The 25,063-nt window shown below is 51.7% G+C and overlaps 1 protein-coding gene across 1 annotated transcript; it reads left to right on the forward strand.

Annotated features, from left to right (window-relative positions):
- Positions 1-1,326: 1,326 nt before the first annotated feature.
- cobll1b (cordon-bleu WH2 repeat protein-like 1b) lies at positions 1,327-24,975 on the forward strand. Its single transcript, XM_056580280.1, has 16 exons — positions 1,327-1,732; positions 1,931-2,021; positions 13,909-14,058; positions 15,716-15,923; positions 18,178-18,403; positions 18,516-18,560; positions 18,716-18,807; positions 18,977-19,237; positions 19,319-19,423; positions 19,525-19,708; positions 19,825-19,920; positions 19,974-20,153; positions 21,564-21,762; positions 21,864-22,183; positions 22,440-23,854; positions 24,391-24,975. The coding sequence occupies exons 2-16, from the start codon at positions 1,957-1,959 to the stop codon at positions 24,412-24,414; spliced, it is 3,570 nt and encodes a 1,189-aa protein (XP_056436255.1). The 5' UTR covers positions 1,327-1,732; positions 1,931-1,956; the 3' UTR covers positions 24,415-24,975.
- The last annotated feature ends 88 nt before the right edge of the window (positions 24,976-25,063 follow it).

The following is a 25,063-nucleotide window of genomic DNA, read 5'->3' on the forward strand; positions in this document are numbered from 1 at the left end:
GTGTGGGGAATTGGTATTTTGGCGCCCCCTCTGGCTGCAGGCGCACATGCTCGTTGAGAAGGTGCCGGCACAGACGAAATGAATCCCCACTGAAGTCGGTAGGGTCATGATAACCCCCCCCCCCCCCCCCCGCTTGGAGGAAGTCTGGCCTGGGGCGTAACTGGACGTAGAACCGCCACTGTAAACGACTGTATTTAATCCAAGCATTCGATGACTGAACCCCGATACATACAAGAGGTAAAAATGAACTAGGCCACCGGGCATTCTGATTGGTTGAGGCAAGACAGTACGGTGGCTCTGGTGGCTCATAATGAACAAACTGCATAATCATTTCACCAAATGATCTACACCAGGGTTCTGCAACCCTAGGCACGCGTGCCACCACTGGCAAGTGGCAGCATAATCATTGGAACACTTTAAAAAAATATATATGTATAAATATTTTCTATTTTGTTATTATTATTAAAAATTGTAACTGAAGAATACAGCAGCATAATTATTACTACTGATTTTTTTGCACTTTATTCTGTTTTGGGCATTTCGTTATGCCCAAATATTGCTGCAAGTGGCCTGTATGCATCGCCTTCACATGGTTTTGCAAAGCTGTACATGTCTTAAAGATATTGATGTGGATGCATCCAACATTCTCATAAATTCTTGTTTTTTACATTTCTCACAGTGCAAATATATTTTTGAATGAGTTTCTGAAAGTGGTGTTTTAAGATGGGACATATGTTATTATAATTTATAAGCCAATGTAGCAAATATAACAACAAAAAAAACATTTAAAATGTTGATGCATGATTGTGGACTATATGGAAATTATACAATTCCAGTACTTCTGGAAATGTTTTTGGTCGCTGTGTGCCTGTGTCATAATTCAGCTTAATATTTAATAGATTGTTGCTTAAGGCACACTCATTAACGAGAAAATGTCAAACTGGCACTGCATGTAGAAAAGGTTGCTGACCCCTGATCTACAACATTGTGCGTTGCTATTATGTATCGCCTGATTAAGAGATTTCCTAATCTACCACACGGTGCCGCTGTTGGCAAATAAAGTGAAGCAAATCCTTATTAAAATGATTTGTATGTTTGCGTTAATTAAACACTACATGGGTGCGTCACATCGTTACTGAGTCAACTTCTCAGAGACTGAGAGAATACGCCGCCCAAAGAGACCAAGAGGGGAGTTGAGCTGGACCACAGACGGCCCGGGACACCAAGAAGGAGGTGAGCTGGACCATAGACGGCCCGGGACACCGAGAGGGGAGGTGAGCTGGACCATAGACAGCCCGGGACACCAAGAGGGGAGGTGAGCTGGACCATAGACAGCCGGGACACCGAGAGGGGAAGTGGAACATAGATGGCCCACCGAGTCTCGGCTACAACATTACGGACTTAAGGCGCGTTGGTGTTCCGACAGAAAGTTGTGAGGAGAGAGACTGGGCTGTATAAAGGGAGACCCGGCAGTGGTGAGGAGAGAGGCTGGGCTGTATAAAGGGAGACCCAGTGGTGGTGGTGCTGGTGAGGGCGGGGAAAAAACTGGTCTGTATAAAGGGAGAACCGGCAGTGGTGAGGAGAGAGACTGAGCTGTATAAAGGGAGACCCCGCGTTGTAAGGGGAGAGACGGCTGTGTAAAGGGAGACCCAGTCTACGGGAGATGGGATAATGCTCCGGCTACTGAGAACAGAGGAGAACAACCTGAGGACATAGACGGGAACCCAGGAAGGTACGGAACATTGAAATAGAAAAGGTTTGCTACGGACACCTTTTATTCTGCATAAGGGCGTTGTAGAAAGAACTGATTCCCTATAAGAGCCATTAGACAGCAGGGAACTACATGAAAATAGTCCAGAGAAATTACCTCATGCAACTTTAAACGTCCCGTGAGCACATCGACTTATTATGGGACTGATTCCTTTCATAGTGTCCGATCAGTTTGGAGACTCGACGATGAACGTCTTCATGGAGGAGCAGGGACCGCCGAGCTCCTCCGGACGACGGGGCTCCGGACTGAGGTACGGCTGTTGGTCTTACGGAGTCTGGGGGTTTATCACACAGAAGGTCGTTCGGGATTGAGAAGTCTAAATAATAATTACACAAAGGCCTATAGGCCTACCTCATATGTAACACATTAAAATACAAACAGTGCCCAACATGTTGCAGCTCTTTCTGACTCGAACCGAATGTCAAGTCCCAGTTGAAGCTTCGACCTTTAGACTCATTTCCTGCTCTAAGTCCTATGTAGAGGCCATGGGAAACTTGGAGAGTAAACAATTTAGCATCCTGCAATCTCTCTCTCTCTCTCTCTCTCTCTCTCTCTCTCTCTCTCTCTCTCTCTCTCTCAGGCTTCTGCCAAAATGATGGCATGGTGTGTAGTATACTTTGTTAGGTATTGATTTATCATGGTACAGTCCCTGGGATATGGGATCAGTTGATGACTCTGTGCTGCATCTGACACGGTGTTGGAGTGTTCCATCATTGTGGAGATGAAGTAACCTAAAGGTGGAGGTTTGTATGATGTCACCTGAAGGTGGAGATGATGTCACCTAAAGGTGGAGGTTTGGATGATGTCACATAATGGGAAGGAGATATCAGTGTGTTAAGCCCTTCGCAGCTTTGATAGTTTCCATCAGTGCGTCCATAAGGGTTTACTTCAGGATGCTCCTTTAGTGCAGTCAGAGGAGCAAGGTGGCAGAGTGGTGAGACAGGGTGACAGTGAGACAGCTCCATTCAACTTGAGATGCAAACAGACACACATGCCCATGCCGTGAAGCCCTGCGTAGATTTCCATTTGTGCAAACTAGCACCTCTTTGGAGACGTGATGTCTGAGGTTGTATAATAAGTCCAGCCCTCAAGTTCACCTGCTCCCAAGATACGGATCAGATCTGAATATGATGTTGAGAATCCCAGCACCACCCATAAGACTGCACCACCCATAAGACCTTCAGGTGGTGCAGAACCCCAGCACCACCCATAAGACCTTCAGGTGGTGCAGAACCCCAGCACCACCCATAAGAGCTTCAGGTGGTGCAGTAGGAGGATCTCCGTCATGTGTGGCTTCTTGTGGATTAAGCTGCTGCCTCTGAGGCCGGCTTCTGTGTCATGTGACCCGCCACCAACGCTGTGTTTGTTATTCTGCGGCCCACAGAAAGGCTCTTCTGTTCCTCCGTCACAGCAGAGGGGAAAAAACGTCCTCAAAAAGTTCCTCCTCAGTTGTGATTCTGATGCAGCACATGTTTCAAACCGATTCTCTCTCCCCTTCCGTACCTATTCCAGTTTTGAATTCCAAAAGGTTGTGAAACCAGTCATGAGGAATGGACACACCTCGAGTCCTGATCTCATGCTGATGCTATTGTGGATCCAACAGCCTCTTCCAAACCCTGTTTTCAGCTGCTCAAATGACACACAGCCATGAAACTACGGCGTGAGCCATGGACCAAACTTCATACTGAAGGACCATTCCAATTGCATTCCCTCCCATAACCAGCAACGATAACTGTAAACAGTGGCAGAACAAGCAAGCCTTTCTGAAGTCCTCTAGCAGTGACCTCGTAGGCTCCCTAGTCCCTGCCGAAGGACGGGACTTCCTTCTGCCACACATTGAAACAATGTGATGGCGGGCGAGGAGCGAGCCATCCAGTGGAAGCCAACTCACTGACCGGATACACCATGAGCGCCTGCTGCTGGTCACTTCTGGCAATTACAAGCAATAATTTATTAGGGAAACATTGAAACATATCTTTTTACACAATTTGGTTTATCGACCTATTCTGTGATTTATTATTCACTTTTCCCCAGAATCCCTTGCCCTTGTGCACTTGTGGCAGAAGAGGAAGGACGGGTTTGGCCTGCCTTTGTCCACTCTCCTCTCCTTCCAGCACATAGCAGCTGGATTCCTCCCACCTCCGGCCTCACTGCATTCTGATTGCGTTTCAGATGAATTTGCTCATTGTATGTTCTCAATAGCAACTTGTGCTTATCAGGAATCACATTGACAGATTGATGTGGGGAGTAGGAACAACACAAAGCTAACGACTTGATTTGTTCAACCTCTGTTATCAAAGTTTGTCCTCTGGTCAGACGGTATCTGCTACACTTACATTCTGCTTGTGCTAGTCACTCATGGCTGGGATTGGATTCTTTCCTTTAAAGTGCAATATTTTAAGACATTTTACTGTGGTTCATACAATAAAACATAGATACTACTACTAGTACTACCAGTAGTCCAAATACAGCTACTGCTATTATGAAGCACGGTAGATACATTTGGACCAGTCGTCTATCAATCATTTTCTGCAGTGCTTCAGTAGACCCTGCAGTGCTTCAGTAGACCCTGCAGTGCATCAGTAGACCCTGCAGTGCTTCAGTAGACCCTGCAGTGCTTCAGTAGACCCTGCAGTGCTTCAGTAGACCCTGCAGTGCTTCAGTAGACCCTGCAGTGCTTCAGTAGACCCTGCAGTGCTTCAGTAGACCCTGCAGTGCTTCAATAGACCCTGCAGTGCTTCAGTAGACCCTGCAGTGCTTCAGTAGACCCTGCAGTGCTTCAGTAGACCCTGCAGTGCTTCAGTAGACCCTGCAGTGCTTCAGTAGACCCCGCAGTGCTTCAGTAGACCCCGCAGTGCTTCAGTAGACCCCGCAGTGCTTCAGTAGACCCCGCAGTGCTTCAGTAGACCCCGCAGTGCTTCAGTAGACCCCGCAGTGCTTCAGTAGACCCCGCAGTGCTTCAGTAGACCCCGCAGTGCTTCAGTTGACCCCGCAGTGCTTCAGTAGACCCCGCAGTGCTTCAGTAGACCCCGCAGTGCTTCAGTAGACCCCGCAGTGCTTCAGTAGACCCCGCAGTGCTTCAGTAGACCCTGCAGTGCTTCAGTAGACCATGCAGTGCTTCAGTAGACCCTGCAGTGCCTCAGTAGACCCTGCAGTGCATTCACAGATGAGGCCTTCTTAAAGTGCTGGGCCTCTCTCAGGAGGAGGACCAGGACCCTGAACATGGGGCTTCTCCTCTTATGAGGAGGACTGGTCCTGGACCCTCATCATGGGGGGCTACTGGGTCCTGGACCCTCATCATGGGGGCTACTGGGTCCTGGAGCCTCATCATGGGGGCTCATGGGTCCTGGAGCCTCATCATGGGGGCTACTGGGTCCTGGAGCCTCATCATGGGGACTCATGGGTCCTGGACCCTCATCATGGGGGCTACTGGGTCCTGGACCCTCATCATGGGGGCTACTGGGTCCTGGAGCCTCATCATGGGGGCTACTGGGTCCTGGAGCCTCATCATGGGGACTCATGGGTCCTGGAGCCTCATCACGGGGGCTACTGGGTCCTGGAGCCTCATAATGAGGTGCTACTGGGTCCTGGAGCCTCATCATGGGGGCTCATGGGTCCTGGAGCCTCATAATGGGGGCTACTGGGTCCTGGAGCCTCATAATGAGGGGCTACTGTCGGGGGCTCCCCTTGGAGCCTGCTCTCTTCATGTGACCGGCCAGAGGGGATGAAGCATGCCTCTCTCTGATAAATGCCTCGCTGGGAGACAATGGACCCAGTGTCAGAGCTGCAATTATGACTGGAGGGGAGAACCTCGACCGCTGTCTTCTCTGGCCTGTCTGCCTAAATGTTAGTCTGGTAGGAATCAGGCCCTCTTCGTGTCCGTGGTGACGTCACTGTGGTCGCAATGTCCCATCTACAAGTCCAAACAATCATCTGTCCCCAGACCAACTCAGACTACCACTCAGACTAACTTAGACTAACTCGCAGACAAACTCAGACTAACTCACACTTACTCTCAGACTAAATCAGACCAACTCTCAGACTAACTCGGACCAACTCAGACTAACTCATAGACTAAATCAGACTAACTCTCAGACTAACTCACACTAACTCTCAGGCTAAATCAGACTAACTCTCAGACTAACTCAGACCAACTCAGACTCACTCAGACTAACTCTCAGACTAACTCAGACCTACTCAGACTCACTCAGACCAACTCAGACTAACTCACTCTAACTCTCAGACGAACTCACTCTAACTCTCAGACTAACTCAGACCAACTCAGACTAACTCAGACCAACTCAGACTAACTCATAGAGCAGTCGGAGGTTGAACTCTGTGTTCAGCTGCTGCTGGGTTCCCCGTCTGGGGGATAGCCACCTGATGCTGCAGCTAACCGCTTTAGCATCATGTTGGGGTTGTAGCATTAACACTAGTTCTCACTAGTATAGTGCCAGTACCAACTCGTATAGTGCTAGTTCTCACTAGTATAGTGCTAGTACTCACTAGTATAGTGCTAGCACTCACTAGTATAGTGCTAGTACTCACTAGTATAGTGCCAGTACCAACTAGTATAGTGCTAGTTCTCACTAGTATAGTGTTAGTATTGACCAGTATAGTGCTAGTTCTCACTAGTATAGTGCTAGTACTCACTAGTATAGTGCTAGTTCTCACTAGTATAGTGCTAGTACTCACTAGTATAGTCAGTGCTAGTAATCACTAGTATAGTGCTAGTACTCACTAGTATAGTGCTAGTACTCACTAGTATAGTGCTAGTACTAACTAGTAAAGTGCTAGTACTCACTAGTATAGTCCTAGTACCAACTAGTATAGTGCTAGTAGTACTCACTAGTATAGTGCTAGTACCAACTAGTATAGTGCTAGTACCGACTAGTATAGTGCTAGTACTCACTAGTATAGTGCTAGTACTAACTAGTATAGTGCTAGTATATTGCTAGTACTAACTAGCATAGTGCTAGTACCTTTGTGTTGCCACGGCAGACGTTGTGGGAAGAAGTTTGTTTTGTGGATGGTGATGAAGGAAGTGGGGGAGGGGGATTCTCAGGGTCTGGATTCTCCCTCTCTCTCTCTCTCTCTCTCTCTCTCTCTCTCTCTCTCTCTCTCTCTCTCTCTCTCTCTCTCTCTCTCTCTCTCTGTCTCTCTTTGGTGTCTCTTTGGTGTCTCTCTGGTGTATCTCTGGTCTCTCTCTCTGGTCTCTCTCTCTGGTGTCTCTCTGGTGTCCCTCTGGTCTCTCTCTCTGGTCTCTCTCTCTGATGTCTCTCTGGTCTCTCTATCTGGTTTCTCTCTGATCTCTCTGGAGTCTCTGGTCTCTCTATCTGGTGTCTCTCTGATCTCTCTGGGGTCTCTCTCTCTCTGGTCTCTCTGGTCTCTCTCTCTGGTGTCTCTCTGGGGTCTCTCTGGTCTCTCTCTCTGGTTTCTCTCTGGTCTCTCTCTGGTTTCTCTCTCTGGTGACTCTCTGGTGTCTCTCTGGTCTCTCTCTCTGGTGTCTCTCTGGTCTCTCCGGTGTAGGTCTTTCCAGAGACCAGTGTGTTTACTGTGATCTTCTCATCACTGAGCAGCTGTGGCCCTGCACTGTGTTTAGTCTCTCCTCAGGGATTACGTTCCTCCTCCCCTCCTCCATCCTCCCTCCTTCCTCCTCCCTCCCTCCTCCCTCTTCCGTCCCTCCCTCCCTCCCTCCTCCCTCCCTCACTCCGCCCTCCCTTCTCCCTCCCTCCTCGCTTCCTCCCTCCCTCCTCCGTCCCTCCTCCCTCCCTCCTCCCTCCCTCCTCCCTCCGCCCTCCCTCCTCCCTCCCTCCTCCGACCATCATCCCTCCCTCCTCCGACCATCATCCCTCCCTCCTCCCTCCTCCCTCCCTCCTCCCTCCCTCCTCCTCCTTCCCCTTCAGTTGTTCCCACACACCAACAAATAGCCTTAAAGTTTATTCACCCCATCATATTTTAAATGATTGAGGCCATAATATACGTGTACTCTCCCCCCCCCCCCCCCTGTGCTCCCTCCCACAACAGATAAAAAATATAAAACAAATAGAATGTAGCCCATAATATCTGCATCGCTCCCATGGGAACCTCATCCATTTTGCATGATGGGAATGTCAGGTGTATAACCACATCAAGAGACGTAGCCACAGACATTGTTGTTGAAAGTGTCTCAGAACGCTCATGGATCTCATTAAGGTACGACTCTCTGTTAGGAAACAGAGTGATGTACAGTCCCTGACCCGCAGCTCTCAGAGAAAAGAACAAAGTACAAAGTCAGCACACATATGAGGGTGGTGACTAGAGGGGGGGGGGGGTGGTGACTAGAGGGGGTGGTGACTAGAGGAGGGTGGTGACTAGAGGAGGGTGGTGGTGACTAGAGGAGGGGGGGGGGGTGACTAGAGGGGGTGGTGACTAGAGGAGGGTGGTGACTAGAGGAGGGTGGTGGTGACTAGAGGAGGGTGGTGGTGACTAGAAGGGGGGGGGGGGGGTGACTAGAGGGGGTGGTGACTAGAGGAGGGTGGTGGTGACTAGAGGGGGGGGTGGTGACTAGAGGGGGTGGTGACTAGAGGAGGGTGGTGACTAGAGGGGGTGGTGGTGACTAGAGGAGGGTGGTGGTGACTAGAGGAGGGTGGTGGTGACTAGAGGGGGTGGTGGTGACTAGAGGGGGTGGTGACTAGAGGAGGGTGGTGGTGACTAGAGGAGGGTGGTGGTGACTAGAGGGGGTGGTGACTAGAGGAGGGTGGTGGTGACTAGAGGAGGGTGGTGGTGACTAGAGGGGGTGGTGACTAGAGGAGGGTGGTGGTGACTAGAGGAGGGTGGTGGTGACTAAAGGGGGTGGTGACTAGAGGGGGGGGTGGTGACTAGAGGAGGGTGGTGGTGACTAGAGGGGGTGGTGACTAGAGGAGGGTGGTGGTGACTAGAGGAGGGTGGTGGTGACTAAAGGGGGTGGTGACTAGAGGAGGGTGGTGGTGACTAGAGGAGGGTGGTGGTGACTAGAGGGGGTGGTGACTAGAGGAGGGTGGTGGTGACTAGAGGAGGGTGGTGGTGACTAGAGGGGGTAATGGTGACTAGAGGGGGGTGGTGGTGACTAGAGAAGGGTGGTGTTGACTAGAGGGGGTGGTGGTGAATAGAGGGGGTGGTGGTGACTAGAGGGGGTGGTGGTGACTAGAGGGAGTGGTGGTGACCAGAGGGGGTGGTGGTGACCAGAGGGGGTGGTGGTGACTAGAGGGGGTGGTGGTGACTAGAGGAGGGTGGTGGTGACTAGAGGGGGTGGTGGTGACTAGAGGGGGTGGTGGTGACCAGAGGAGGGTGGTGGTGACTAGAGGGGGTGGTGGTGACCAGAGGAGGGTGGTGGTGACTAAAGGGGGTGGTGACTAGAGGAGGGTGGTGGTGACTAGAGGAGGGTGGTGGTGACTAGAGGGGGTGGTGACTAGAGGAGGGTGGTGGTGACTAGAGGAGGGTGGTGGTGACTAGAGGGGGTAATGGTGACTAGAGGGGGTGGTGGTGACTAGAGAAGGGTGGTGTTGACTAGAGGGGGTGGTGGTGAATAGAGGGGGTGGTGGTGACTAGAGGGGGTGGTGGTGACTAGAGGAGGGTGGTGGTGACTAGAGGGGTGGTGGTGACTAGAGGGGGTGGTGGTGACCAGAGGAGGGTGGTGGTGACTAGAGGGGGTGGTGGTGACCAGAGGTTGGTGGTGGTGACTAGAGGGGGTGGTGGTGACTAGAGGAGGGTGGTGGTGGCTAGAGGGGGTGGTGGTGACTAGAGGAGGGTGGTGGTGACTAGAGGAGGGTGTTGGTGACTAGAGGGGGTGGTGATAGGGGGGTTGGGGTGACTAGAGGAGGGTGGTGGTGACTAGAGGAGGGTGGTGGTGACTAGAGGGGGTGGTGGTGACTAGAGGAGGGTGGTGGTGACTAGAGGAGGGTGGTGGTGACTAGAGGGGGTGGTGACTAGAGGAGGGTGGTGGTGACTAGAGGAGGGTGGTGCTTCTGACTAGATGGGTGGGGTTGTCTAGGACCAGAAGGTTGCTATTGGCCTGTTCTGCACATGTGGCACTAGAGGCCTCTTGTGCCCCCCCCCCCACCCCACCCCCCAGGGAGCTAAATGCTACACCAGCTGCTCCAGACATGCTACAGCAGCCACATGCACTCTGAACGGCATGGACTTCGTTCTAACCAACAAAGAGAAGGTTCTACCCGGTCCGGGAGAACCTGCCTGGACCTGTTCAGCGTGCCTCCTGCTCTGCCTCTCCCGTTTACTATACCTGGTCCCGCTTCCCAGTGTTCACCTAAACCTTCCAGTGGGAACAGTGTGCAATGGAAGTTAAGGTTTCACTCGAATCCTTTCAAATTAGTTCCTTTTTGTCGTTAGTTGTTTGTTCCTATCTATTTTGTTAAATTTTATGAAAATATTGTAACACTGCAAAATCACAATATATTTCCTCAGAGTTCGGCTTCAATGACCATACCCAGCCCATTTTAATATGTTGGAGGTGGGACTGGAAAGTGTGATGTATAGCATGGAGAATTGTTAATTCTTCTCCCAGCCCTCCCTCTTTCCTTCTCTGACATAAGTGCAAAGGTATTCAGAGAATCTGCCTGAAGATTCAAACCATAGAGTCAAATTTACTATCGTTCACATCTGTCTCTCCTCCAGACTTGAATTCATTAGCATTATCGTTCTGGAGCCTTATGGAAACACAGACTGGTATTTTACAAGCTTTCACGTTTTAAGGTGTTGAGGCAACCTTCAAGCATCAGTTTTTTTCAGGACTTTGCACATGACTCATATTGTTCCTGTTGTTAAGGTTTGTGTTAGTCGCGCTATAGAGGGACACTTACCGCTCTACACACGATCTGGTCTTAAACTAGTCTTAAACTGTTTCATCTCCGGAGCCAGAAGACTACTTCGGCGTGCCTGCTAGACTGAGGGATTCGCCAGAGGGTTTGGAGTATTGTATGCATTGTCAGGTTCTCCAACTGAATCGCAACTCAGTTCCTGACCCGTCAAAGAACCACTGGGTTGTTCCCTGCATGGCGCTGTATTGTGAAACGCGTCGGTGCTCCTGGGAGATTCTTGTTTTGGGAGGCGTTGCCTCCCTCCTCCAGGGGAGACAGCTCTAGCCCTCCGTTGACTGAAGGCTCAGCCGGTCAAGCTGCAACTTGCACCAACATTCAGAAACACGCCCTGGGTTCCTGGGAACACCGGCGGGACGGCAGGAATCTAAAACAACCAAACAACCAAAAGGACAGTCCGGTCCGTCTTCTGTCTGCGTACATGCCGGCCTAATGACAGCACGTAGAGCAGGCTTTGGCTCAGTGGAGAATGTAAACATGATGGGTTTGAGCTCGAGGCATGATGAGTCTTCCTATCGCATGTTTCCCTAATGATTCTAATATTAGCTTGTAAAAATAAACTGGCTAGCATCTTTCAGCAGCTAGTCAGCGCCAACAGAATGATGCAACATTATAAGCTGAAGACAGAATTAACAGTGTAGAGCAGCATTTAGGCATCACAAGCAACAACTAAACATTAACAAATGTCAATAGATATTTATTTATCGGTGGTGGGGCGATAAATGAATTCATATGGGAATAATCAGTAAAGTAGTACAGTCAGTCTACTGTGGACGTTAATATGTGTCTACATGTTCTTCCTAACGTCTGTCAGACCTTGTACCCTTGATGGAGTTTTAGCTCCACCTGATGCCGTCTGCTCACACTTTATCAGACGCCACTCTGGGCCACAGAGACCACGGTCTCTGTGTCAGCGCTGTTTATACATCATGTGACTTTCCTGTCGGCCAGACATCCTGTTCAACCAGGCTCATGAAGAACACAATGACGTTGACATTCACGCATTCTGCAAATATGCTTTCCCTGTCGTATACACATGATGTGTGTGTGTGTGAGCGGACTTCATGTTTGAAATTATGCTTTATCGTGACCAGTACATGTAGTATAGGGTTAGTTTACGGATATTAGTGTTAGTACATATAATATAGGATCAGTACATGTAGAATAGGGTTAGTACATGTAGAATAGGGTTGTACTTGTAGGTTAGGGTTAGTTCAGTATGTGTAGTTTAGGGTTACTTCAGTATGTATAGTTTAGGGTTAGGGTTAGTTCAGTATGTTTAGGTTAGGGTAAGGGTGAGTTCAGTATGTGTAGTTTAGGGTTGGTTCAGTTTGTGTAGTTAAGGGTTAGGGTTGGTTCAGTTGGTTTAGTTAAGGGTTAATTGTGATTCAGTATGTGGAGTTTAGGCTTAGTGTTAGAATATGTAGAATATGTACTGCCCTGTGTGTGTGTGTGTGTGTGTGTGTGTGTGTGTGTGTGTGTGTGTGTGTGTGTGTGTGTGTGTGTGTGTGTGTGTGTGTGTGTGTGTGTGTGTGTGTGTGTGTGTGTGTATGGTACAAAGCATTTTGATTCATCTCTTCTATGGCTGGTGGGAAGGTTTGCAGTGACAGCATAGAGGGTGTTGCTGTGGGGTGGGGAGTGGGTGTTTCAGGAATCGTGGCCTTTAAACGACAGCACACACCCTTGTTGCCTGTGAGCCACACACACACACACACACACACACACACACACACACACACACACACACACACACACACACACACACACACACACACACACACACACATACACACACACACACACACACACACACACACACACACACACACACACACACACACACACACACTCAGATGCATGCACACACATAAACATGCAAACAATGCACACCCGACTGTACACTAATCCCAAACCCTCTAACCCTAACCCTAACCCTAACCCTAACCCTAACCTAACCCTAACCCTAACCCTAACCCTTTTTTGTAATATTATTGCACTGTTTTGTTTTTATTAAAGCTGAAGCCCAAACTCTTCTCTCTTAATATAATAAATAAATCTTAAAAGAATCTTGGAGAGACTCGTAATCTTAAGCAGCCATAGCTTATTGAGGGGGGGGGGGCATTGCTGGGATTCCTCACGCTGAGGACCCTCCCCTCCCCCAGTGGAGTGGTCCTGACCCCCCACGGACACATGGGGGTCTGGTAGCCCACTGGGAGACCCCACCTTCACCCAGGCCCCCTCACCCACTTAGGTCCACCCCATCCACCATCATGGACCTGGGGTCTGTTCCTTGGTTTACCTTCAGATGGAATGTGTGTGTGTGATAAAGTATTAGTATCAAATATAAAAACAAAGGGTTAGGGTTAGGGGTGAGGTTAGGGTTAGTGGTGAGGTTAGGGTTAGTGGTGAGGTTGATGCCTTAACGCTCGTTTGAGCGTTAAGGAGGGTTAGGGCTTGTTTGTTTTTATATTTGATGCTAATACTATATCACACAGGGTTAGGGTTAGGGTTAGGGTTAGGGTTAGGGTTAGGGTTAACCCTAACCCTAAACCTAACCTCACCCCTAACCCTAACCTCACCCCTATCCCTAACCTCACCCCTAACCCTAACCTTACCCCTAACCCTAACCTTACCCCTAACCCTAAACCTAACCCTAACCTCACCCCGTCCCTAACCTTCAGTCAGAGAGGGCGTCGGGTGGATGGAGAGCAGCTCCTGGCTGCTGGACACGTTTCAATGTTTCAGTGGCCCATCCGCCTGTGTCACACATGCACACAGTACTCTTAGATAAACACTTAATTATGTTTAGAAGACACTCAGCACTGTTGTTAAGTCTGCAAACAGCCTGTGTGTGTCGCCCCTAGCTTGAAGAGATCAGTGCTGTGAGAGGCTGTGGCTCCAGCCCTGCAGAGACCAGATGACTGTGTCTCTGGGTGTCTTGTGACCTGGTTTTAAATTGGGCTTGACTCTTTCATGTTGCTTCACACCGCCGGCACAACCTCAGCTCTGACATCGTCTGGCCTCGGAACAGAGACTCTTCTTGTGGTAGTTAGTAGTAGTAGTAAGTTTGTTAACAGTTAGTCCGAGGCCAAAACGTCTTAGTTGTTCATTCTTTACTAACAGAAGAGGATGATGGTGGTGGTTGATATGTGGGTCAGCCAACAGCTCCGTTGGCTCTAGTCACTCCCAGCCCATCAGTCAGAGGGAGGAGGTACTGTGGAGGAGCTCCTCGTCCTCATGACCTCATCTCATCCCCTCATTCACTTCTCCTTTCACCCCCAACAGGGCATCGACCAAGAGCAAAGCGCCCCCTCCCCCCCAACGGAGCGACCCGTATCCCCGCTACCCCGGGGGGGGGCCCATGGAGCAGGACGAGCTGGCCCTGGTGGTGGTCCTACCGGGAGGGGCGGAAAAGACCACCAGCGTGCACGGCAGGTGAGTCCCTGACCTGGGGAGCCCGGGTTCTCCTCCTGCCCTGGGGGGTTCTCCTCCTGCCCTGGGGGGTTCTCCTCCTGCCCTGGGGGGTTCTCCTCCTGCCCTGGGGGGTTCTCCTCCTGACCTGGGGGGTTCTCCTCCTGCCCTGGGGGCCCAGGTTCTCCGGGAGCGTCGGCCCCCCAGGGGTCCCCCATGTTGTAGATAAACACGTCATATTGATGAGTCGGGACATTCAGGGCCTTTAAGACCCTCACTGCAGTCGGACCCTGAAGAGTTCCAGAGGGTTTCCTGTACGGGTGGTGTGGATGGGAACAGGGGTCCATACTGGTATTGGTAGTGATTTGGGTGGAGCAGCACAGTGGGTTGAGTTAGGTGGAGCAGCACAGTGAGTTAGGTGGAGCAGCAGAGTTTGATGAGTTAGGTGGAGCAGCACAGTGGGTGGAGTTAGGTGGAGCAGCACCGTGAGTTAGGTGGAGCAGCAGAGTTTGATGAGTTAGGTGGAGCAGCAGAGTTTGATGAGTTAGGTGGAGCAGCACAGTGAGTGGAGTTGGGTGGAGCAGCACAGTTATTTGGGTGGAGTAGCACAGTGGGTGGAGTTAGTTGGAGCAGCACAGTGATTTGGGTGGAGCAGCACAGCAGCTGGATTTAGGTGGAGGAGCACAGTGAGTGGAGTTAGGTGGAGCAGCACATTGATTTGGGTGGAGTAGCACAGTGGGTGGAGTTAGTTGGAGCAACACAGTGATTTGGGTGGAGTAGCACAGTGGGTGGAGTTAGGTGGAGGAGCACAGTGGGTGGAATTGGGTGGAGCAGCACAGTGATTTGGGTGGAGCCGTGAGTCATGCTGTCTGGCAGTAGGGTTGCTGTAGAAAGCAGCAGCCAGCGTTGGGTGTGTTTGCAGCTTGGTGTCTCTACAGTTACTCCGTGGAACGGAGAAATCACACATTCAGGGCAGGCCGCTGCCAGCGTCTCGCCTGGAGAACGGCTGAATTTGGAGTTTCTGTTCTGCTTTTGGGAAGCAGTAGCAGAGAAGCTGCTGTCTGGGGTTTCCAGTGAGGACTCCTAATGGGAGCAGCATGTGTCAATAAATCACAATGTGGATACGGCTTCATGACACAAGGTCTCTCTGTCCTTCAACCACTGCCCTTACAGGCTTACCTTCGCCTTAGACGCCGGCAAACTTTACTTAAGATACCCCTTATCCCTCCCACTCCCTATGCTCACAGTTCTTCAACCTTTCCCTTGGCGATATCTGAAAGCCCTTTGGCCTTGTGACAAACCACTGTGTGATTCAATATAGAAGGATCAGGCATCAAATTCCTAGCTTCATTTTTTCCGCTTCTTCTGCGTGTTTGTACCAAAGGTACCAGAGCACCGTCAACACTGGGGACTCTTTCGTTTTTAACCTTATAGTAAACCGATCCCTTATTACTGCTAATCTGTTATGAATGTTAAAGTAACACAGTCCTTTATGAAGCCGAGCATGTGTTATTAACGTTATTAAAGTATGGAGCTCCTTTATTACTACTAGCATGTTTTTAACATTGAAGTATCTTGGTCCAATTTAACTGCTAGCATGTATTGTTAGCCTGCTGCTCCATCATTTCCTGCCGTCCCGTCTGCCTCAGAATCTTCTATGTGTTTCCTGTGTGTCTTTCAGCAAACCCCTCATGGACCTCCTGGTCATGCTGTGTGCTCAGTACCACCTCAGCCCCTCCAGCCACACCCTGGAGCTGGTCACCGCTAACAGGAAGCACGTCAAGTTCAAGCCCAACGCCCGCATCGGAGCGCTGGGCGCCCAGCGGGTTCTGCTGAGAGCCAAAGGAGACGAGGACAAGAACACAACCGCCGGACCCCCGATGCCAGAGGTACAGACCCGGCTCTCCCCTGAGGGGGGAGCTGGATAGAGGGCGCACGGGGGCTGGGGGGGCGCCAGGGGGGGGCGCCAGGGGGGGCAGCCAGGGGCAGGGGGGGGGGTGCAGGGGGGGCCAGCCCTGGCTCAAAGGCACTGGGTTCAATCCCCTGTGTCCGCAGTACACCTGCTCCTTAATGAACTCTACCTGCTCCTCAATGAACTCTATCTGCTCCTCAATGAACTCTACCTGCTCCTCAATGAACTGTAACTACTCCTTAATGAACTGTAGCTGCTCCCTCTACCTGCTCCTTAATGAACTGTAGCTGCTCCTTAATGAACTGTAGCTGCTCCCTCTACCTGCTCCTTAATGAACTGTAGCTGCTCCTTAATGAACTGTAGCTGCTCTTTAATGAACTGTAGTTGCTCCTTAATGAACTGTAGCTGCTCCTTAATGAACTGTAGCTGCTCCTTAATGAACTGTAGCTGCTCCTTAATGAACTGTAGCTGCTCCTTAATGAACTGTAGCTGCTCCTTAATGAACTGTAGCTGCTCCTTAATGAACTGTAGCTGCTCTTTAATGAACTGTAGTTGCTCCTTAATGAACTGTAGCTGCTCCTTAATGAACTGTAGCTGCTCCTTAATGAACTGTAGCTGCTCTTTAATGAACTGTAGTTGCTCCTTAATGAACTGTAGCTGCTCCTTAATGAACTGTAGCTGCTCCTTAATGAACTGTAGCTGCTCCTTAATGAACTGTAGCTGCTCCTTAATGAACTGTAGCTGCTCCTTAATGAACTGTAGCTGCTCCTTAATGAACTGTAGCTGCTCCTTAATGAACTGTAGCTGCTCCTTAATGAACTGTAGCTGCTCCTTAATGAACTGTAGCTGCTCTTTAATGAACTGTAGTTGCTCCTTAATGAACTGTAGCTGCTCCTTAATGAACTGTAGCTGCTCCTTAATGAACTGTAGCTGCTCTTTAATGAACTGTAGTTGCTCCTTAATGAACTGTAGCTGCTCCTTAATGAACTGTAGCTGCTCCTTAATGAACTGTAGCTGCTCCTTAATGAACTGTAGCTGCTCCTTAATGAACTGTAGCTGCTCCTTAATGAACTGTAGCTGCTCTTTAATGAACTGTAGTTGCTCCTTAATGAACTGTAGCTGCTCCTTAATGAACTGTAGCTGCTCCTTAATGAACTGTAGCTGCTCCTTAATGAACTGTAGCTGCTCCTTAATGAACTGTAGCTGCTCCTTAATGAACTGTACCTGCTCCCTCTACCTGCTCCTTAATGAACTGTAGCTGCTCCTTAATGAACTGTAGCTGCTCCTTAATGAACTGTAGCTGCTCCTTAATGAACTGTAGCTGCTCCCTCTACCTGCTCCTTAATGAACTGTAGCTGCTCCTTAATGAACTGTAGCTGCTCCTTAATGAACTGTAGCTGCTCCTTAATGAACTGTAGCTGCTCCCTCTACCTGCTCCTTAATGAACTGTAGCTGCTCCTTAATGAACTGTAGCTGCTCCTTAATGAACTGTAGCTGCTCCTTAATGAACTGTAGCTGCTCCCTCTACCTGCTCCTTAATGAACTGTAGCTGCTCCTTAATGAACTGTACCTGCTCCCTCTACCTGCTCCTTAATGAACTGTAGCTGCTCCCTCTACCTGCTCCTTAATGAACTGTACCTGCTCCTTAATGAACTGTAGCTGCTCCTTAATGAACTGTACCTGCTCCTTAATGAACTGTAGCTGCTCCCTCTACCTGCTCCTTAATGAACTGTAGCTGCTCCTTAATGAACTGTACCTGCTCCTTAATGAACTGTAGCTGCTCCTTAATGAACTGTAGCTGCTCCTTAATGAACTGTAGCTGCTCCCTCTACCTGCTCCTTAATGAACTGTAGCTGCTCCCTCTACCTGCTCCTTAATGAACTGTAGCTGCTCCTTAATGAACTGTACCTGCTCCTTAATGAACTGTAGCTGCTCCTTAATGAACTGTAGCTGCTCCTTAATGAACTGTAGCTGCTCCCTCTACCTGCTCCTTAATGAACTGTAGCTGCTCCCTCTACCTGCTCCTTAATGAACTGTAGCTGCTCCTTAATGAACTGTACCTGCTCCTTAATGAACTGTAGCTGCTCCTTAATGAACTGTAGCTGCTCCTTAATGAACTGTAGCTGCTCCCTCTACCTGCTCCTTAATGAACTGTAGCTGCTCCCTCTCCCTGCTCCTTAATGAACTGTAGCTGCTCCCTCTACCTGCTCCTTAATGAACTGCATTTTCAGCAAACGGTTCGGATGGTGATAAACTACAAGAGGAGCCAGAAGACGATCCTGCGGGTGAACCCTCGTGTTCCTCTGGCAGAACTCCTCCCGGCCATCTGTGAAAAATGTGAGTTTGAGAGGGAGACGACGATCCTGCTGCGCGATGCGGACGCCCGCGGGCCCCTGGACCTATCCAGCTCCCTCAACGACTACGCCATCAGAGACGTCTACGCCAGGGACACTAAAGGTGGCTGCTGTGTGACCATGCATGTATTCATCATCATATTCTGTACAGCGCCGCCATGTGGACTGACACAACGTCACTTTACCCACTAACTTGTGTATGATTGGTTCCTCAGATGACCTTGATTCACCTGTGTGCCCCGCCTCCCCCTCACAGTCAGGTAGATGCAATATGAGGTGTGTGTGTGTGTGTGTGTGTGTGTGTGTGTGTGTGTGTGTGTGTGTGTGTGTGTGTGTGTGTGTGTGTGTGTGTGTGTGTGTGTGTGTGTGTGTGAGTGTAATGTTCCATTGTAACACCATCATTGTGATTTTCCAGTGATGCTGAGACTTGGTAAAGATAAGAACCAGCAGGAAAAGGAAAACAAAGGCTTCAGCATGTTCAGAAGAAGCAAGAAGAGATCAGAGCAGGTAATGTTCTGTAACTCCACCTAAGAGTCATGTAGACGTCCAGGACCAGAGACCCTGCATGGGGAGGAGCTGTCTCTGGGTCGGCTATTGGTCCAGGCAGCAGCCGTTTGTTTATTCTGGCCCGCTCTTATCCTGACCTGATTGGCTGTCGGATGTTTGCACTTGATAGCCAACGACGGCCAGCGCCCCGGCGTCCCCAGTCCTGGTCAGCAAGCCGCGACCTCTCAGCATGGCGTTACCCAGCATGCACCCTTCTCCCCTCGACCGCCAGCTGTCCCTGGAGGCATCAAAGAAGAGGCGCGCCCCCCAGCCTCCCGGGGCCACGCCCCAGAGCCGCCCCGCCCCGCCCCGCGGCCCGCGGCCGCTCAGCGCCCCGCCCCGCGGCCCGCGGCCGCTCAGCGCCCAGCCCGGCTCCCCGGACCAGGACCAGGTGAGGGGGGGGCCTCAGGGGGGAGGACTAAGGCTGGTGTCTCTGTCTAAGACCGGTCTAAAGCTGGTGTCTCTGTCTCAGACCGGTCTAAAGCTGGTGTCTCTGTCTCAGACCGGTCTAAAGCTGGTGTCTCTGTCTAAGACCGGTCTAAAGCTGGTGTCTCTGTCTCAGACCGGTCTAAAGCTGGTGTCTGTCTCAGACTGGTCTAAAGCTGGTGTCTGTCTCAGACTGGTCTAAAGCTGGTGTCTCTGTCTCAGACCGGTCTAAAGCTGGTGTCTCTGTCTCAGACCGGTCTAAAGCTGGTGTCTCTGTCTCAGACCGGTCTAAAGCTGGTGTCTCTGTCTCAGACCGGTCTAAAGCTGGTGTCTCTGTCTCAGACCGGTCTAAAGCTGGTGTCTCTGTCTCAGACCGGTCTAAAGCTGGTGTCTCTGTCTCAGACCGGTCTAAAGCTGGTGTCTCTGTCTCAGACCGGTCTAAAGCTGGTTTCTCTGTCTCAGACCGGTCTAAAGCTGGTGTCTCTGTCTCAGACCGGTCTAAAGCTGGTGTCTCTGTCTCAGACCGGTCTAAAGCTGGTGTCTCTGTCTCAGAGACCGGTCTGAAGCTGGTGTCTCTGTCTCAGACCGGTCTGAAGCTGGTGTCTCTGTCTCAGACCAGTCTAAAGCTGGTGTCTCTGTCTCAGACCGGTCTAAAGCTGGTGTCTCTGTCTCTCAGACCGGTTTGCGGCGTGGGTCTACAGACTCAAAGAGCATCAAACGCAAGGCCCCACCGCCGCCCTCCTCCCTGTTGGGGGTCCAGGACCCGGCCTCTCCCCAGGACCCGGCCTCTCCCCAGGACCCGGCCTCTCCCCAGGACCCGGCCTCTCCCCAGGACCCGCCCTCTCCCCAGGACCCGGCCTTGTCCCAGGACCGTGCCCAAGGTGGGTCTGGTCTTGATTTGTGAGGATGTGCAGAACTCCCTCTGCATTCAATGTTTGATTTTGAATGCTTTCATCAACTGCTTGATAATCTGCTTGTTCAGACATCTGCACTTTGACCTCAAAGTCAACACAAGAGAGGCTGCAGACAGAGATTTGAGTTTCACCCCCCTTTCAGGGTTCATCTTTATGTTTACATTGCACTGTACCTCCATCTAGTGGTCATTCCAACACATAGCTCCTAATTCTGCAGAACACATTGTCGTCAATCTGGAGCCCTTTCCCTTTTTCACCAACATCGATCGGGTTCAGCTCAGGTTCACATGCCTCATTTGGAGTTCAAGGCAGTAGACCAAAAATAGAATAAATAGAATAGGTTCGGAACAGGAGAATTTGGTTCCCAGCGAGACCCAAAAACGACCAGGTGTTCCTAGACCAGGAGTGGGAGCCATGACGACATGATGTATGATGAACGCTAGTTAGAGATGATTAATGAAGCAGCTTCTGTTTGCAGACTCAGTGGAAGGAGCGAGAAGATCTGCTGTTTTCTTCTGCCTTTTTCCGTCTCAAGGTTTCATCCTACACTCCTCAAGCAAGTGTTCTCCTTCTACTCCCCCTCTCTTCCTCCTCCTCTCCTCTCCTCCTCCTTGCCTCCTCTTCCTCCCCAACCTCCTCCTCTTCTTCCTACTCCTCCACCTCGCCTCCTCTTCCTCCTCCTCTTCTTCCTGCTCCTTCTCCACTCCTCCTCACCCACTTCCTCATCCTTCTCATCATTCCTTCCTCCTTTCCACCTCGATGCGTTCCTTCCTGCTTCTCCTCTTCCTCCTCCTCTTCCTCCTCCCCCCCCCTCCGCCTCTACTTCCTGTTCCTAAGTCGTCCCGGTACGTTATTCTCCAATAACGTACCGGGACATAACAAAACTAAGACTAACTAACAATTTACAAAGCCCTAAACGGTGGCCTCTGGCGCACTCTGGTGCCCAACGTACGTATAGCAACTGAAAACTCAAAGGGTTTCGGATCACATCAGATAGGACATCTGAAGGCAGTTCATCCATAATTCGCAGATAGCTACCGAACTCATGCTGCGTTCTGATTGGATGTCTACCTCACAACCTTCTCGTCAAGGATTGATGGTGGGAGGTGTTTCTGAGGTACTTTCTGATGTTTTTTTCAGAATAATCCTCTGAGATTTAGCATCTGCTGAGCCCTGAACTTTGTGGGTCACCACAGCGAGCCCAAGAGGTCTCAGCCTCGCTGGGCAGCCCGTTCAGGGGTCACAGAGACACTCAGGCAGAGGACCAGATTTCTGCTTTGATTTTGTTTGTATCTGAACTAAACTCCAAGCAAGAAAGTGGGTGAAAACAAGCTCTTAAGAATTGGGTTTTAGAAGGGACGTACTCTGACTCCCCAGGCAACGGCACCCTGGAGGGGATCAGTGAGCAGGAGGAGGCCCCGCCCCTCTGTGACCCCCAGCCGAGGGACCAGAGCGGGCCCTGTCCGTCAGCAGACCTCTCCACGGTGGCCCCGCCCCCGGGGGGCCCCCAGGGGCCTGCCCCCACGCCGGCCGGGACCAGTGGAGATCAGCCAGGTGATCTGTCCACATATGGCAAGTACGAACCCTTAGTTACCTTCCCTCCTTCCTAAGCTACTGAGCAATGCTATTGCGTACCAATACCTCCGAAACATGCTTAACGCTGTGTGTGTTTGACAGGTCAACACAGAACACAGTGAGGGACGCTGTAGTGGACCCCCGGCCAGAGAGGGACGCTGTAGTGGACCCCCAGCCAGAGAGGGACGCTGTAGTGGACCCCCGGCCAGAGAGGGACGCTGTAGTGGACCCCCGGCCAGAGAGGGACGCTGTAGTGGACCCCCGGCCAGAGAGGGACGCTGTAGTGGACCCCCGGCCAGAGAGGGACGCTGTAGTGGACCCCCAGCCAGAGAGGGACGCTGTAGTGGACCCCCGGCCAGAGAGGGACGCTGTAGTGGAAGTGGACGCCAGGCTGGTCCCCGTCTTGATGGAAGGTCCTGCTGGTAGGATACTCCTTAATATTCATACAGACTTCGTTATTATCAATGTTTTATAGACTTCCTGTTTTGGAGCCAATGGGATCCCAGCTGGCTTGTCCTGAGTCTGTTTGTTCTCTTGCAGAGAGAGGTCCGGTCGAGGTGCTGACGGAGGAACCTTTAGAAAGCCATAGACGCAGCGTGGGCCCCGCCCCAGCCCCGCCCCTAACCCCACCTCCACCACCGCCCCAAACCCCACCTCCACCACCGCCCCAAACCCCACTTTCACCCCACCCTCATGGAGTGGAGACAGGAGAGGCAACAGCCCCTCCCCTTCCTGTTCCTGCTCCACCAAGAGAGGCAGCAGCCCCTCCCCTGCCTGTTCCTGCTGGATCGCCGGGGTCACGGAGAGGCGAGGCCGTTGAGGAGCGCCCCCTCCCAGACCCCGCCCCCCCCAGCGGCCCCTCGGCGTGGGGGGCTGGCCGGGCCCCTGACGCTGAGGTGAAGCCTAAACCCTCCAACGAGCTGACGAGGGACTACATCCCCAAGGTGGGCATGACCACCTACACCATCGTGCCCCAGAAGTCTCTGGAGAAGCTCCGGTTCTTTGAGGTGGAGCTGACGCTGCAACCGCCGCCTCCTCCACCCGGGGCCCTCGACCCAGACGCACAGGGGGGGCTGCCTCCACCCGGGGCCCTCGACCCAGACGCACAGGGGGGGCTGCCTCCACCCGGGGCCCTCCACCCAGACGCACAGGGGGGGCTGCCTCCCCCGCCGGAGGAGCAGGACGGCCTCCTGACCCCTGGAGCAGCAGCAGGAGACCCCGGCAGCACCGCAGCTGTCAGCCCCCCTCCTCTGCCTCAGCAGACCACCACTGGGGACGCCTCCCCGACCAATCACAGTGCGGTCAAGCAGGCGAAGGTTCCGCCCCTGACCAAACCCAAGCCCGGGTCCTTCCGCCGGCCCCCGCTCGGCACCGCCCCCACCCTCAGCTCTGCGGCGGTGAGGAGGCTCAGCTCCCTCCCAGGGGCCCGCCCCGCCGAGGCCCCTCCTCCTGCCCCCCCCTCCGGCATGCAGGGCCCAGAGAGTGTGGGGGGCCCTGCTGTTGAGGGCCCTGCTGCGGGTGGCCGGGGCGTGGGGGGCCCTGGGGCCCCTCGGCAGGGCGGCTGGGCGTCGCGGGGGCCCACCGCGGGGCTGAGCCTGGACAAGCTGAGGAGCTTCACGGCGCCCCGCCCCTACACCCCCTCCACCCCGTCCCGCTTCGCCCAGGCCGTGTCCTCCGCCGTGAGGAGGACCCAGTCACTGTCCAAGGCCTCAGCGTCCCCGGCCTCAGCCTCCCCGGCCGCAGCCTCCCAGGCCTCAGCCTCCCCGGCCTCTGCCTCTGCAGCCTCCCAGGCCTCAGCCTCCCCGGCCTCTGCCTCTTCAGCCTCCCAGGCCTCAGCCCCCCCGGCCTCAACCTCCCCGGCCTCTGCAGCCTCTGCCTCTACAGCCTCCCCAGCCTCAGCCTCCCCGGCCTCAGCCTCCCCGGCCTCAGCCCCCCCGGCCGCAGCCTCCCCGGCCTCTGCAGCCTCTGCCTCTGCAGCCTCCCCGGCCTTAGCCTCCCCGGCCTCAGGCTCTTCAGCCGCAGCCTCCCAGGCCTCAGCCTCTCCGGCCTCCCCGACCTTGCCGCCGTTCTCCCCGGACCTGACCAGCAGCCAGGTGAGCGTGGGTCGGGAGGCCTGTCTCTCAGTGTCATTAGAGTTACCTTCAACGTATCGCATTATAACCTAAGGTATTCCTCGATGTCTGGTTATTGATCGACTGTCTGTCTGTCTGTCTGTCTGTCTGTCTGTCTGTGTCTCTGTCTGTCTGTCTGTCTGTCTGTCTGTCTGTCTGTCTGTCTGTCTGTCTGTCTGTCTGTCTGTCTGTCTGTCTGTGTCTCTGTCTGTCTGTCTGTCTGTCTGTCTGTCTGTCTGTCTGTCTGTCTGTCTGTCTGTCTGTGTCTCTGTCTGTCTGTCTGTCTGTCTGTCTGTCTGACTGTCTGTCTGTCTGTCTGTCTGTCTGTCTGTCTGTCTGTGTCTCTGTCTGTCTGTCTGTCTGTCTGTGTCTCTGTCTGTCTGTCTGTCTGTCTGTCTGTCTGTCTGTCTGTCTGTCTGTCTGTCTGTCTGTCTGTCTGTCTGTCTGTCTGTCTGTCTGTCTGTCTGTCTGTCTGTCGGTCTGTCTGTCTTAATGAGTTCTTCTCTACTTTACCTCAGGTGGAGTCGCCCAGCAGGCCCTGAAAACACACCTTCCTCGACCTCTTCCTGACCCCCTTAGCCATAACTGTATGGTTAGAGATTATGAATAACTGGTTATATATTATGATTTTAAATAACTGTTTGGTTATACATTATGAATAACCGAATGGTTATTCATTCTGAATAACTATACATTATTATTATACAAATGAAAGGAAGGCACATTTATTATTCACTGCTGTTTGTTTTTTTCTTCGCACAACATTATCTGAGAATATTATTCTATTTGGAAAGAAACATAATTTAAAAATAACTTTATTCTTTTATTTAGTGTCCTTAGATGTTGATTTGAAGGGTCAAGCGACCGCAGTACTGATGATAATGACTAATTAAGCTGGAGATGTTGGAGCCAGCATGGGTTATGGTACTAAACTGTTTTATTTTCCTCAGTGATCACTTCAAATATGTATTTTAATATAAAAAGGATGGTTCTTGGTTAAGCTATGTGCAAACATACTGATATGTAAAATCTGACTCTGATTCTATAGAGAAGGGTTGACATTAATAAAGATTACGTGAAAAACATTGTTATCTTCTTGGAAGTTACTTTGGCAATGATAACGGTCTGCTACCAAACAGAGTTTCCCTATTGGCTCAACCACTCTTCCCTCAACACATCATTTTACCTCAA

The sequence above is a fragment of the Gadus chalcogrammus genome, chromosome 20 (genome assembly GCF_026213295.1).
Source record: "Gadus chalcogrammus isolate NIFS_2021 chromosome 20, NIFS_Gcha_1.0, whole genome shotgun sequence".
NCBI lineage: Eukaryota > Metazoa > Chordata > Actinopteri > Gadiformes > Gadidae > Gadus > Gadus chalcogrammus.

Excerpts from the sequence above, each read along its gene's own strand:
- cobll1b (XM_056580280.1), top strand. The coding sequence starts at position 1,957 with ATGAACGTCTTCATGGAGGAGCAGGGACCGCCGAGCTCCTCCGGACGA. Across the intron at positions 18,561-18,715 it reads CGCCTCCCCCTCACAGTCAG|TGATGCTGAGACTTGGTAAA; the intron begins GTAGATGCAATA and ends GTGATTTTCCAG. Across the intron at positions 19,921-19,973 it reads GGTGTCTCTGTCTCAGACCG|ACTCAAAGAGCATCAAACGC; the intron begins GTCTAAAGCTGG and ends GTGGGTCTACAG.